The sequence below is a fragment of the Halyomorpha halys genome, unplaced genomic scaffold (assembly GCF_000696795.3).
Source record: "Halyomorpha halys isolate HHAL.00 unplaced genomic scaffold, Hhal_1.1 Scaffold64.1, whole genome shotgun sequence".
Lineage (NCBI taxonomy): Eukaryota > Metazoa > Arthropoda > Insecta > Hemiptera > Pentatomidae > Halyomorpha > Halyomorpha halys.
Window position 1 is genome coordinate 2086341 of NW_027116348.1, and position 14323 is coordinate 2100663.

The following is a 14323-nucleotide window of genomic DNA, read 5'->3' on the forward strand; positions in this document are numbered from 1 at the left end:
CATATATTTGGCCCTATAATGTCAAATTATGAAAAAGATAGTCTTGGGTGCTGTCAAAAGAGAACTAAAATAGTTGACAGCTACTTATTTACCGACGTTTCGCCCCAATTTGTAGAGCATCATCAGGGCTGTTCAAGTTTAGAGCTTGAACATAAACGAGACTTATTAAGTTGTTGTTGTTGTTGTTGATTTTTGCTTAAAGGCGTAAAACCCTCTGGTTATCGACGCCTATGGCATGATAAAAGTAAAAAAAAATGAAATTAAAAATTAAAAAACAAAATAAAAAAAATAAATAAAAATCGAAGAGGATTTATAATTTAGAAAGAAGGCTATGTGCTTTTCAAAATTCAAACACTAATGTAATTGAATTTTTAGTAGGTGAACAAAAAAAGATCTTCAATCATATCCCGTTATATTTTATTATATGTTGTCGTAACGGAATTGTGCCCATTCTCAAAATATATTACTGAAAATCGATCAATCCTAACTTTAGATCATAATAATTATAAGCCCATCATGTTTTACTTATTAAATTAATTACCTTACATATTTCAATAATACTATTATTATATAGATCTGTAATATTGTACTGTCATATTGTTGAGAATTATGCCTAAATCTCGCCAATTCGATCAAATTATCAGTTTCTTTTGGAAATGTCTTGTGTGTCATCAAAAAGAGCATGTTTAATATTAAGAATATGAAGTAATTGTTCTCAATATATATATAATCAAAAGAGAACTAAAATAGTTGACAGCTACTTATTTACCGACGTTTCGCCCCACTTTGTAGAGCCTCATTAGGGCTGTTCAAGTTTAGAGCTTGAGCATACACGAGACTTATTAAGTTGTTGTTGTTGATTGTTGCTTAAAGGCGTAAAACCCTCTGGTTATCAACGCCTATGGCATGATAAAAGTAAAAAAAATTAAAAAACAAAATAAATAAATTAAAAAAAAATTAAAATCGAAGAGGATTTATAATTTAGAAAGAAGGCTATGTGCTTTTAAAAATTCAAACACTAATGTAATTTTAGCTTCCTCATCATTTAGACTTATTAAATCTCAATAGCTCTAAACTTGAACAGCCCTGATGAAGCTCCACAAAGTGTGGCGAAACGTCGGTAAATAAATAGTTGTTAACTATTTTTGTTCTCTTTTGACCGCACCCCTAACTCTCTTCTTCATATATATTTTTTTGTTTTTACTTTCACTTACTTATCTATGTAATACATATAGTTATGGAAAGTATTGCGACTGTCCAAAATTTCGAATCCGAAATACATCTTTTGAAGAACCCTGTGTCCAAAAAACCTAGTCTCGCAAACTGTTCTGAGAGTCAGTGTCTGTATGTGATCAGCCTAGCTCAAAGTCGTTCGAAACTGAAATTACACAACTAAGGTCGTTGTTTAGCTAGGGGGTGACAGAAACATTTCTGATAAAATTGACTGCGCGAAATTGTTTTTTTTGTTTTTTTCTAAAAAATGAATATTACGATTTTGATTAAACTCACCAAGTCAATGTATAATTAATTGAACTTTAACATAGATTGTTATCCTCATTAAAATTGTCTGACAGGGCTCAAATGACGAATTTAAAAAAAAAATTCTTTACATAAAGTACATTTAATTTTTTTGATTTAAAAAAATAAACAGTTATCATTATTTTCAATAGTAAACATTAAATCAATTAAAAATATTAATGAATTTTATAGATAAATAAAGGAGTAAAAGGAAAAAAAGAAATATCCGATTTTTGACCCGAGACGCCCGATCTATCCCGATTGCATTTAAGCACTGCAATTAAGTAATTAAGCCGAAATATTTTGTTAAACTGTTGTATGTTGGCACTGACAAAATTTATGTTCGTTATTCCCACCTCGAAAAAACTTATAAAAATTATGAATTCTTATAACAACAGAAAAATAAAACTCTTTTGTCCATTTTAGATTTCTGTCAGATTTGACAAGTATATCGATAATTTGATCAACTAAAAATTTTTAAAAAAACTGTTTTTTACTATTATGTTAAACTGTCCACTGCTTTCGTTTATGTAACCACTCAGAATAATTATTCACGACTAGCGCTGAATGGTGCTAGTACATAATTTACAAGGTTTTATTCCTAATGCGATATAAACGTTTTTAGTGAGAGGAAATAAAAATATAAAATTGTTCTGTTACAGTAAGCTGCTACGGGGGTACTGTCTGGGCCACCGCCGAAGAAGAAGCACAAGACGAAATCAATGACCCACAGCTATTCCAGGCTGTCGTCGAATCTATAAGAGATTGGGAGATAAAGCACAACAAGGCGTAAGTAAAAATAGACAATTATCTAGCACATTTAAAAATTAAATGCACTATATTATAAAACCAAAAAAAATAAATAAAAAGAAGAGTCAATTGAAAAAAAAAAGAAAATAACCTTGCACTGACTGAAAGTATATCACATTTTTCCTTAAATTTAGTACAAATCTTCAGGTTTCAATATCAATCTATCTTATTGCCTTGAGTTCACTTTTTTGCGGTCGTGTACAGTGGAGTTTCCTCGTAGTTGCAAAGGAGCTTAGCAAAAATGAAATTATGAAGGTGATAGATATTACACATACTTCTCTATATATACATAATAACAAAATCAAAATTTGGGGTTAGAACCACAGAACATTGAATAATTATTCTCTATTATGTTCTGTAGTAAAACTACTCCGGTTTATTCAGTATAAATAAGTCAGTTTCCAAACGATAAGGGATCTAAAGGGCTAATTGTACACATAATGATTATCATTTTGAAAATAAAAATAAAATAATAAAATTAAATATCTTATACTTGAACTAGAAATGAAATGCAAGTAACTTTTGCTCACTAATTTAGATATGAAAAATATTTACATTCGATCGCCAGGATTTTTATTGCTCCTATGTTCCAGGAACTTAATTAAATCGTTTATAGCAATGGAATTTACAACGCGATTGTAAATACAACAACGCGTTGACAACTCAACATCCCGATCTAGAAGGTGTAGAGCTGTGCTGTGTGGTTAGTATCTGAAAAAATTATTTCATTTCCGTTCATGTCCTCTATCTCAAATAAATTTCTGTTTATTTTTACCGATATAAAATAATCGCATTTTCCTTTATAAAGTTAGAGGGTTTACATGCTGCTGTGCACAAATGGAATAACCGCTTCCAGTCGTTTTGCATACCCTATTTTTCAAGACAGCTCGATCTCTATAGCTAGTTATCAATTTTAAATGAAACTTTAAACCTATGTTGCGAGAGTTTCAGAGTTATTTTTCAAGAAAAAAAATCTATTAGGGAGTTACAAGATTTCAACTATTGACGAATGACGCTAACTGAAGTAAAAATTATAACATTATTAACCTATCTCCAATATTTTTTCTTTTCTACTTTAATGTTTATATTATGCATTGCAACAAATGTAATAACGTTTATTGGTTATTCTGCATCATCATGGATTTCAGTCATAATGATACTTCGATTATCTAATTGTTAAATACTATTGGAGTGATTTTAGGATTAGTTTGGAACCATCTAATGATAATAATTTTTGACCTAATTGTAATGTTTGTCAATTATTGTATTTTTTTTTTTTAAATTTATTTTCATCACCAACATTAAGTAAATTCTGAAAGATCGTTGATTACTGTGTTTAATAACAAAAGGAAGATGGTCCGAGTGCGGTCAAAGAAAAACTCAAATAGTGATTAAATTGTTTATATTGAGCCAACGATTCGCCCCACGTCGCAGGGCTTCATTAGGGCTGTCACTGTACACCTTTTTTTTTTTTTTTTCATTTACTTGTATTCCCTTTTTTCTATCTTTTAGTATGTACTGTATTTTATATCTCTCCTTTTTTTCCGTTTTCATTAATTGTATAAAACCTTTTAGTATTCTAATTTAATTTTTACATTTCACTATACATCTTTTTATTTTAAATATGAGAAGATTGTCAGGGTCGCGGTCAAAAAAAGAATAAATAGCTTATAACTATTTTAATGTCCGACTTATCGCCCCACTTTGCAGGGCTGTTCAAAGCGAAAGGTTGAACAGCTGATTAATACATTTATTTTTACTAGTTTATTGATACAATAAAAATAAATAACTTATACTTGAATTGCAAATGAAATGCAAGTAACTTTTAACGTCGGACATTAAAATAGTTATAAACTATTTGTTCTTTTTTTGACCGCAACCATCTTCTCATATTTTAATTTTTACGGTAAACTATATATACATATATCTTCTTTTTTTTTTCATTTACTTTGTTCATTTATGTTTACTTCATTTAAGTGTATCTTTTTTACCCCTGATGTAGCTCTGCAACGTGGGGCGAAACGTTGGCTCAATATAAATAGTTTAGTCACTATTTCAGTTTTTCTTTGACCGTACTCGGACCATCTTCCATTTATTAATAATATAATAATTTAAATATACATAGTATATACACCGGTATATACTATGTATATTTAAATTACATGCTTTTGCAGTAATCATTATAAATTGCAAGAGTTTTTACGAAAGCATTTTTACCTTAGGAATTTTCTATATACCAGACTCGTGTTGGGTCTACAAAGAGAGCTTTAGTACAGAGCAGCAGACTTGAAAACTATGCTTTACTTAATTCTTAAAATAAAACGATAACCCCTACAGCTGGTCACTGCCAATTGGTAACTGGTTATAATAGGATATTGTTATTTTGATTGTTACTTTGGTGTTAATTCAATTCTGAATTGAACAGTATTGACAATCAGCAATATTGATTTACAGTTTGAGGATCCACGTTTCAAGATTCCTAGACCCTACTCCTTACTACCCTATACTTATTACCCTAGACTTACTAGGAGTGAAACAACTCAGAAGTCAGGTCCTAAAGAGACTTGTTTTCTTGAAGTTGAATATCCATTATTATAACAATTTTTGTAAACTTGGAAAATGAAAATTGATTCGATTTCATACTTGATGAAGAATTATTAAACTAAATAACTAAGTAGATCTAGCTTGAAACTTTCTAATTCTTCACAATTTCACTTCATATCAGCTTTTCATCACAGTTTCGCAACGATATGCATCTTGCTTTCGCTGTCTTACCTATTCAGAATCATATGTGAATATATTGTTTGATATTAATCTACTTAAACATAGTAAATCATTAAAACGTTTTAAGAAATGTTTTTGTATCATGAATGGTTTATTAAGTTATGCGTCAAGAGTTTTTAATTTGTGAGATAGAACGAGACTTATGAGAAAAATGTATTATTGTTTCCCCTCCATTTCCTACAAATAAATTAATATTAAAACATCATCGCTGGTTAAAAATTAAAATAATTTTAAATTGACCCGTCGAAAGAACTTAGAAATGAACCAAGACCGTTCCACAACCCTCCCCGTGAAGACGAAATAATTTAACCTGTCAATTTACCATTCTGATCCTTCAACATACAGGATCCGTCAGCTGTAATTAAAACGATTGTATATGGACCTTCAAAATTGGGGTTTAATTTTGTCGCAAACTTTTCTACACTTTGAAGACAGCTAGGAAGTTTTCTTTATGACCAGATCTCCATGACCCTTTCGGTTCGTCTCAAATTACGGATTTGTGCTAGCTCTTCTTCCAAAAGCTTTCTTCCATTCATGATGGATTTCCAAATGTTTGCATATTTTAGAGGCCCAAGGAACAAATTAATCCTCGTGAGCTTCTACGGGCTCCCGTGAGAGACGTGTGAAGTGGCCTTTACCGTTCTATCAAAATTTAGGAATACATTTTTTCTATAGTCTAACTCTATAATCGTAAAGATCCGAAGAGTTAATATCAAACTAGATCACCCCAAGTTTCCCATCTCATCGTTGCTGTTTTTCACTAGAGACGAAAGATTTAGCTGTTTTATGTTTCAATTTGTCCCTTCTGTAGGATTCATCTGAGAATGATGACGAGAAGAATTCCTTATCTTAATCCCAAACTCCCTAACCACTTCATTTACGATATAGCTTATAAAAGTTCTTTATAATATTATATATATAAGTTGTCAGTAAATTAACTTCTGTGGTATTCTATATCCATACAGTAATCATAATACCAATGCAGAAATGAATAGTGAAGATGTTGCTTTCCAGATTGAGCATAACCCAACCCATCTAGTAAATATATCCTCAAATATCAGAAGATATAACATTTCCTCTCGAGCTTAGAGGAAAGGGGCCCATGATGTCTGCCGAAAAAATTTCCCGCGCCTACTTATTATATCGAGGATCAGTAGCGGATATAGGATATGTTCCTGGGAATGGAGGAGCACTCAGCTGGCAACAAAATGGAAAAGGAACAAAGTATTTTGATGTAGTACAGGAACATTCAACAATGCTTATTACTAAAGTTTGAATGCCCCCAAAACGTAATTTTAAGTCATAATATTTGTAAAAAGTAAATATTTCATTCTGAAGAACAATGTAAAGTCTTCTTTAATTTTTAAAAATGTATTAACATGTCAACAGACGGTACAAACGTTCAGAAACAAGCACTTGCTACCCAGAGGTTGGCTGCTTCAGGGATGGCGGCTACTTGGACATGGTGCCTTCAAAGCCAGAAGATGTTGGTACTAGATTCCTTGTCTATTCCTCCAAATACTCCAAGAGATCTGAAACACCTCTGCTTGACGTGTCTTTCTTCAATATGTCCTCAGCTTTTGAATGGGCTGAGAAAGCATTTAATATGTCAGCTCCCACAAAGGTATTATTTATGTACATAAGTATTCCTTTACTTTACGCACATATTCAGTATAAGCACATCTTCATCTTATCTCTTCCACTGTATGTTCTATTCTTATTTTATACTTCTGCTTCTAATTAGAAGTTAATCTATCTAATGCTTATTCGAAATAAAAATACAAATAGTTTCATGAAAGATGTTTGTGCTCCAAAAGCTGCTAACATGCTGAAGCATGCCTAAGCATGTGTACTGCATACCTTAATCACTTCATGACAGGATCAATAGTGGAGCCTTTACCAAAACCAGAGCTCTGATATTGATACAGTTTTATTTATTTGTCAATAGATATATAGATAGATAAGAACAATATTTGTTATAGATATAAAATATCAGAGTTTCTTAATAAAAAAAAATAGTTTGCTATTCTTGTCGTCATGTGAAAGTAACCATATTTATTATTATTTGTTATCTAAAAAATTATTAACATATCATATAAATCTTTACAATGTGGGAAATGTTTAAAAATAGAAAACAATGTCCCAATTTTTTTTTTTTTTTTTTTTTATGAGGCTTGCATATTGCATATATGAACTGGCTTTTAACTGTCTTAAAACAGTATGACCAATAGAGAGAAAGATTCAATGAAGTGCAGTCATGCAGCCTTAAAAACTTTCACTAATAAGTTTCTTCTGTAGCTTAAATGTTTAGTAACATTTGTAATTATTTTTTTCTGATTTGTATTTAATTTTACAATATTTTATAGTTTAATTATTTTAGTATCATATTATTATCCCGTCATTGTTACTTCTTTTATTAAAATGGACTTACTTTTTCATGAAACATTATACATTTTATATATACCATTTTATCTTTTAAACTTTTTTGTTTTATTGTTGAGTATTATAATATCCTTAAAAAAAAATTATTATTAATTTAGTAAAAGATAATGATAGATATATATAGATTCATACATTAGGAAGTCATAACTATAATGTTTTTACATGATAGTAATCTATATACATTATCAAAATTAAAATAGTTAACAATTCAGCAATAAGTACAAACATGTATTGAGGTTGAATAAGAATAATATAATTCATAAATAATAGAAAATAACAGTCTTCAGACCTCTCTAGAGACAAAAAAAGGTGAAGAACAGTTAAAATTTTAAATAGATACCCAAATTCCTAAATCATTATCCTTAAATTAATATATTTTTTAACATTTTTATATTTATAGGTGATTGTCCACGGATTTGGAAGTTCATGTTCAAATGTTTGGGTTTATGAAATGAGGTCAGCCCTTATGTCAGTGGTAAGTTAATTTTTATTTGCTCAAAAAATAGTTGTATGAAATATATTATTCTGAATAGTTTTGCTAGTAATCTTCGATTCTGGCAGGAATCATTCATCTAGCAAATCTCTGATTGGATTTCGACAATAATATTTTAATAATACTAATTGAATTATTTTTCTCAAAAATTTTCATGTAAAAAATCAGGTACAAGATGACTTAGACTCTATAGGCCTACCGGTTGTGATTGCCATACTTTTACATAATTACAACGCACTGGCAAATGGGAATCATTTGTGAATCCCTTATGCAATCTGCCTTACCTCCAGAACCTGATAGGGGATATCAAAACCAACCAAATGTCCATCTCTCTTTCCACTCCTGTGTTATTAATGGGCCGGATTAAAGTGTTAAGGTGTCATCAATTCTTGTTTTTCATTTAAAAACAAGTCCTGGAAAATATTTGATTTAAACCCGAAATGCTTTTTTTCATGAGGTTATTTGAGTAAATACGTGAAATAATAGAAATTGTATTTCATAGAGGTAGAAAAGAATAAGATATTTATAAATTTCTTGTTCCTTCTGTATCATAGGCTTGCAAATAGTTATTTATTTTAGTATATATTTTTTTTAAGTTGTACCAAGGTTTTATGCAGTCTTAGTCTTAACTCTATCTATTCTTTACCAGATATTTAAATATTTAGATACCTGAAGACTGTACTACCAATACTAAAACCATGTAGCATCAATATTAAAATAAATATTTCCTGTTTAGCCTCATGGTGGAGTAGTTTTTTATTAGTTTTATTTTTTAACTAATCTAATAACAGTTAATTCCAACACTGGTGGATGAAGTAGGAAAGGCTTAGTCTAACAATAAGCCAAACTCATCACCACTATTAAGCCAAGTTGGCAAAGCAGATAGATTAGCTGAGTTCAAATCCTGAACAAACCTGTTTCAAATCATGGTTAGCTACAATATATTTGCTCTCTACAGAACATTAATGGGCTTAGTTGGGAATCACAATGTTCTTGATTCTAATCAATTTAAAAAACAAAACAAAAGTATTTAATGCAGAAGAATAAACCCAAGCAGTAGGAGTACAGTGCTACATTATCTCCCTACAGTACTGTAAAATCTAGATTCAGACAACTTCTGTACCAAACACCTTTGTACTATATGTACAGAATGTTAAGTAGTATACTAATTTAGAATAAAGTTATATCACTGTATTTTATTATTTGTTGATTATTTACAGAATGACTGTAATGTACTTTGTGTGGACTGGGAATCAGGAGCAACATTTCCCAATTATGTTCGGGCTGCTGCAAACACTCGTTTGGTTGGAAGACAACTTTCCTTGCTGTTAGGAAGCATGAAAGAAAAGTTGGGACTTGATCTTAAAAAAGTACATTTGATCGGTTTCTCCCTTGGAGCTCATGCGGCAGCTTTTGCTGGCTCTGAACTGGGATCAGTACATAGAATAACTGGTAGGTGAAATTTAAGAATATCCAATTTCAGATAAAATTAGCTTTAAAGACTATTTTTTAGTTGAATATTTATTAAAATTATTTTTCATAAAATCCTTTCTTTTCCCTGGGTATCCTCTTCTTCCTATTTTTGGGTGAGGTATCTTTATGATACATGGAGTAAGGTTACTGTTTTTTTTTCTAGGCGATCAGCTATCTGGTTATTACATCCATGATATATAGATTTTTTTTTTTGTATGTTGTATTCATTATAGGTGTATTAATAGTGTTTGTTATGATCTTAGAGAAGATGTATCTATAATGTTTAGTACTGTCAGTGCTAGTTATGTAGAAAAGAGATAGGCTAGAATAATGAAGAACTAAGATAAATCGAGGAAAACAGTCCTTTCTAGGTTACTGTAATGCTGTAGGGAACTAGTCACCAGTCATTGTAAAGGAATCAAAAACGCAGAGAGCACCTATCTCCAGACCTTGCAGAAAAAAAGGCTGAGGGAAAAAGGAAGATGAAAGGCAGTTTAAGTAACAACTCCAAAAATACTTGGCTCTCAAGTAAAGAAATACTAATAGAGCCCTGAAAAAGCTCAGAGGAGACCTCATTAGCTTAATCTGAATGGTACCTTTAATTCTCACACTATGTAGTAGCTACTTATGTATGACTATATTTCTAAATAAGTATTATCGGAAAATAATTCAGATTCATAATAAGTATATGTATGTACACATGGGCATAGGCAGAGGGGAATGTTTTATCTAACACAGTTTTCAAAATAGAAAATATCCTTGCTAACATCTAGTTGCATTAATCCCACAATGTGCCTATACAAAGTTTTCTCCAGACATCACAGTACTATTTTTTTTTTCAACTGATGGCACTGAAATTTATTTGGAAGCTATGACAGCTTTGCTCTGAGTGATTTCTAAGGAAAAACACAATTTTTCCAATTTTGTTAGTTAGATCCTTGTCAAGCCAAAGCAAACATCTGGCAAATATAAATATGATGATCATTGAATGCATAATAATTAAGTTTATTTTCAAGGAAGATTTTTGATTCAAAACCTATTTACTTAATAAATATATGTATATTTTTTTCAGGATTGGACCCAGCTGGACCTTTGTTCGAATCCCAGGACCCAAAAGACAGATTAGACTCAACAGATGCTACATTTGTGGATGTAATTCATTCCAATGGAGAAACATTAATACTTGGAGGTTTAGGGTCATGGCAACCAATGGGACATGTAGATTTTTATCCTAATGGTGGGCGCATGCAGAAAGGATGCACAAATCTTTTTCTCGGAGCGTTCACTGATATTATTTGGTGTAAGTGCCAATCAAATGAACAATAAAATTCTTTTTTATACTCATTCTTGTAATATCTTATATTAATTTAGTTAGATACTTTAATAGATTCAAGAGTGTATTCTTGATATTGTTTATAACATCCACGGATATAATGATGTATTGGCTATAGTGTCAAATATTTTCTGACCCTAAATTCCTATTTCATACTAACATGATGTTTTTAGTGATTGGTTACAACTACTATCAACTATAATTACTGAATATGCCTTGTCCCTTGGAGTCATTATGAAAAATATCCTGTGTATTTAATTTTTAGTTGTTGACATTTTAACATATACATAAAAGAAACTAGTCCAATCCTGTGAAGTACCACATTACCTGTATTTAGTTTTGTCATTTTCTGACTATTAGAGCTTTTTTATAATTGAGTATAATTTTATTTAATTACAGAGATATGTCAGAATCACTAGATCTATTAACCAAGGGTAACATAGCACTGAGACTAGCTGAACCCACTAGGGTATCTCTATACTCCATTCTCTATACTCTTAAAGCTTATAGCTATTTTTTTTAAATGAAAAATGGACAAAATACATTTTTTTTTCAATTTTCTTTTTCTCTTTGTGGTTCAAAAAAACATAGTAAAGAACATAGAATGTAACATGGAAATATAGAATGTTTGCATTGTTTTTTAATTTGGTCACCTCTGGAAAATGTCAAAGACACAAATATTTTAGCCTCCTCTTCAAGAATGGTTGCCTTGGTATCTTGATGCTTAGATAATGTGTCAGGTGGCTACGAGAAAGTTAACACTGTGGGAGTTAACTTTCTCATAGCACCTCATACGGAATACCCTAGGTATTCTTGGCTACTTACTTTTGAATGAAATAATCACACTTTGCTTTGTCCTTTTTTTCTTACTAGATAGCCTTTATCAATGTGTCCTTCAATACCTACCTACCTTCTGCCAAGAAATCAAGGTCTCAGTACTCTTTGTATAAGACAGTAAGGAATATCAAGATGGTTTTTAAAGATTAACATTCGTTTCTTCTTCATAGATCAAACCCTTCAGAACCCGATGATTCATGATTTTATTCCTGGCCACTTAACTGAATAGTAGTCTTATAAGGTCTGTTGTACCATCTGGTTTTGGAATCAATATTTTATTTTATTTCACAAGCAGTACTTATTAGAGCTATTGTGGTATCCAACAGAGAGTAACTCCCATTTCAAACCTAGATTTTCTCTTTATCGACAATTTCACCTGAATGCCAGGCTCTTTAAGTCGGCCATTGGATAATCTTGATGATGTTGGTTTCATCTTCTATGGGAACAAAAACTTATCCAGATTTGGTCAGTTGGATTGCCCTAGTAGTAGCCACAAGTTTAAACAGTCACTGAAGATCTTTGAGGATATCCCTTGTGACCTAACCTCATCCAATTTCTGTTAAGATTCCTTAGGGTTACTCCACTTAATTGGGGCCAACGTCGGTAGAGTTGTATCAAAAATATAGATTTTTATCTTCCCCCACATTTGACAGATTTCTTTCGTCATCACTATCTAAATTTTTTTATAATAATTGCCATCCCCTTTGCCTACCATTCTCTTAGCATACTATATCCTTTGCCTGCCATCCTCCTCTTTCACCTGATAATTCAAAAGACAAAAGTGAACGTAAGTGCATGGACTGAATGTATCTTCATTCTTTGCTACTAGAGTTCTATTGAGGTATCTGCATTCAGCTGAGGCTCTGGGTCACTAACTCGTAAACCACATTAAACTATTCTGTGACCAACTCTGACCTCTCAATAATACTGGAAGTTATACTGCTACAAAAATCTCGGGAATCCAGTGTCCTTTTTACTACCTATTGTACAAGGTCTGAATTTTTTTCCATTTTTAGTCAGTACTTCTTGATTCTATGATACAATATACCAATAATGTTTCTACTCATACCCCAAGTTCAATCACTCATTAAAAGTTCTGTTCTTACCTTCTGTCTGGGTAGTATACTGCTTCGAAAACAAAAGAGATTTGTATAATCCCTTGGAGTGCTACAATCATAAACCTTCTTAAATTATTGCTGAGCCAAAACTTTTTGATTCATACTCAATAAGAACTACTTACTCTGGTATTATATCTCTTACTTATGAACAAGTTTAATCAATTAAAAAATTAAATTAAATCTGTACCGCTACAACCCATGGAGGTTCAGGGGTTCAGTACTTTGTAAAGAAGTACTGTTACTAGACCAACGGTTGTGCAAGGAAGTGATTTGGTCGGAATCACGTTCAACCGCCAGATTTTTACCCAATTAAGGATACCCAATTAAGAGGCTGGGTGGACCCCAGGAGGGCTTCAAGAACTCAAAAGAGATGACTTATGGCTACAGTTAATTAATTAATTAAACTACTCAATATTTTTTTTATTATTGCCATCCTTTGCCTTATCATCCTCTTCTTTCTCCTGATGTATGTATAATTCTCCATTATTACCTAGTACTGTAGTTATTATTTATATTACAACTTTATATAAATAAATAAAAATAATTAGGTTATTTTGTTCATAGCTGGGGCTGCGTTGGAAGCAAGATCATTGTGCAACCATCGTCGAGCTTATAAATTTTTTACAGACAGTGTTTCCCCTCGTTGTCAGTTTCCAGCTGTACCATGTCATTCTTATGATGCATTTTTGAATGGTGAATGCTTTCCATGCAAGGGAAAATCATGTCCCAATATGGGGTGAGTAAATTAAATTTTTTATGTAATATGTTAAAATTAATTAATTAAAATTTTACCATCTTTTAGACTGTATTTTTAATAGAAAAAGTTTAATAAAAATAAATAAAATACAATTATTTGATCTCACTATATGACTATCTCAATATAAACTGGGAGTAATGTTGGAGTCTATCATTAATTTGTAATGATTCTTTCTACTTACAATATTAAACATAATTATAAGAATAATTTGTCACAAAGTCATGGCTATATACACAAACTTATATTACTTTAGCAACAAACTTATAACCTTGAAATAGTCCTCTGTTAAGAACTTAAATATCCAAGGAATTTAATAATTTTAGTTGTTATGTAATGTTAAATATTAATTTTGCTTGAACTAAGTATTCTATATGTTGCCTGAACAGTTACACAAGGATACAAAAATATCTACCTTTAACTCTTCTATAATAATTTATCATAAGCCAGCAAGCCATCTCCAGCCATACTATTCATACTCTCCATTAAAAAACTCCTTAGGGATCCGCCAATGATCTTGTGGTCAATAAGTGGCCAAGAGAGATTTATTTGACTATTGCTGTAATCAGGGTATTCACAAATATACAAGGACACCTCCATGTTCACAAACCCAAAATCAAATTGATCATGTCCTTTACATCATAGATGGCAAAATTGTATAATTAACCCAAAATCCCATCACTAGGTAGAATCAAACCCTGGTTTGATAAAGACTGTCTTCATATGTGTAAATAAAGATAAGCTGTTAAGTTAAAAATCTT

General features: G+C 31.2%; 1 protein-coding gene across 2 annotated transcripts in view; it reads left to right on the top strand.

Annotated features, from left to right (window-relative positions):
• Positions 1-14323, top strand: part of LOC106692640 (pancreatic triacylglycerol lipase) — a 119672-nt gene that overhangs the window by 101166 nt on the left and 4183 nt on the right. For both annotated transcript variants that reach the window (XM_014438695.3, XM_014438694.2), the window contains exons 3-8: positions 2181-2307; positions 6502-6736; positions 7955-8029; positions 9268-9499; positions 10593-10820; positions 13373-13544. In XM_014438695.3, the coding sequence (XP_014294181.1) occupies positions 2181-2307; positions 6502-6736; positions 7955-8029; positions 9268-9499; positions 10593-10820; positions 13373-13544 (1069 nt within the window). The remainder of the gene's footprint in view (positions 1-2180; positions 2308-6501; positions 6737-7954; positions 8030-9267; positions 9500-10592; positions 10821-13372; positions 13545-14323) is intronic.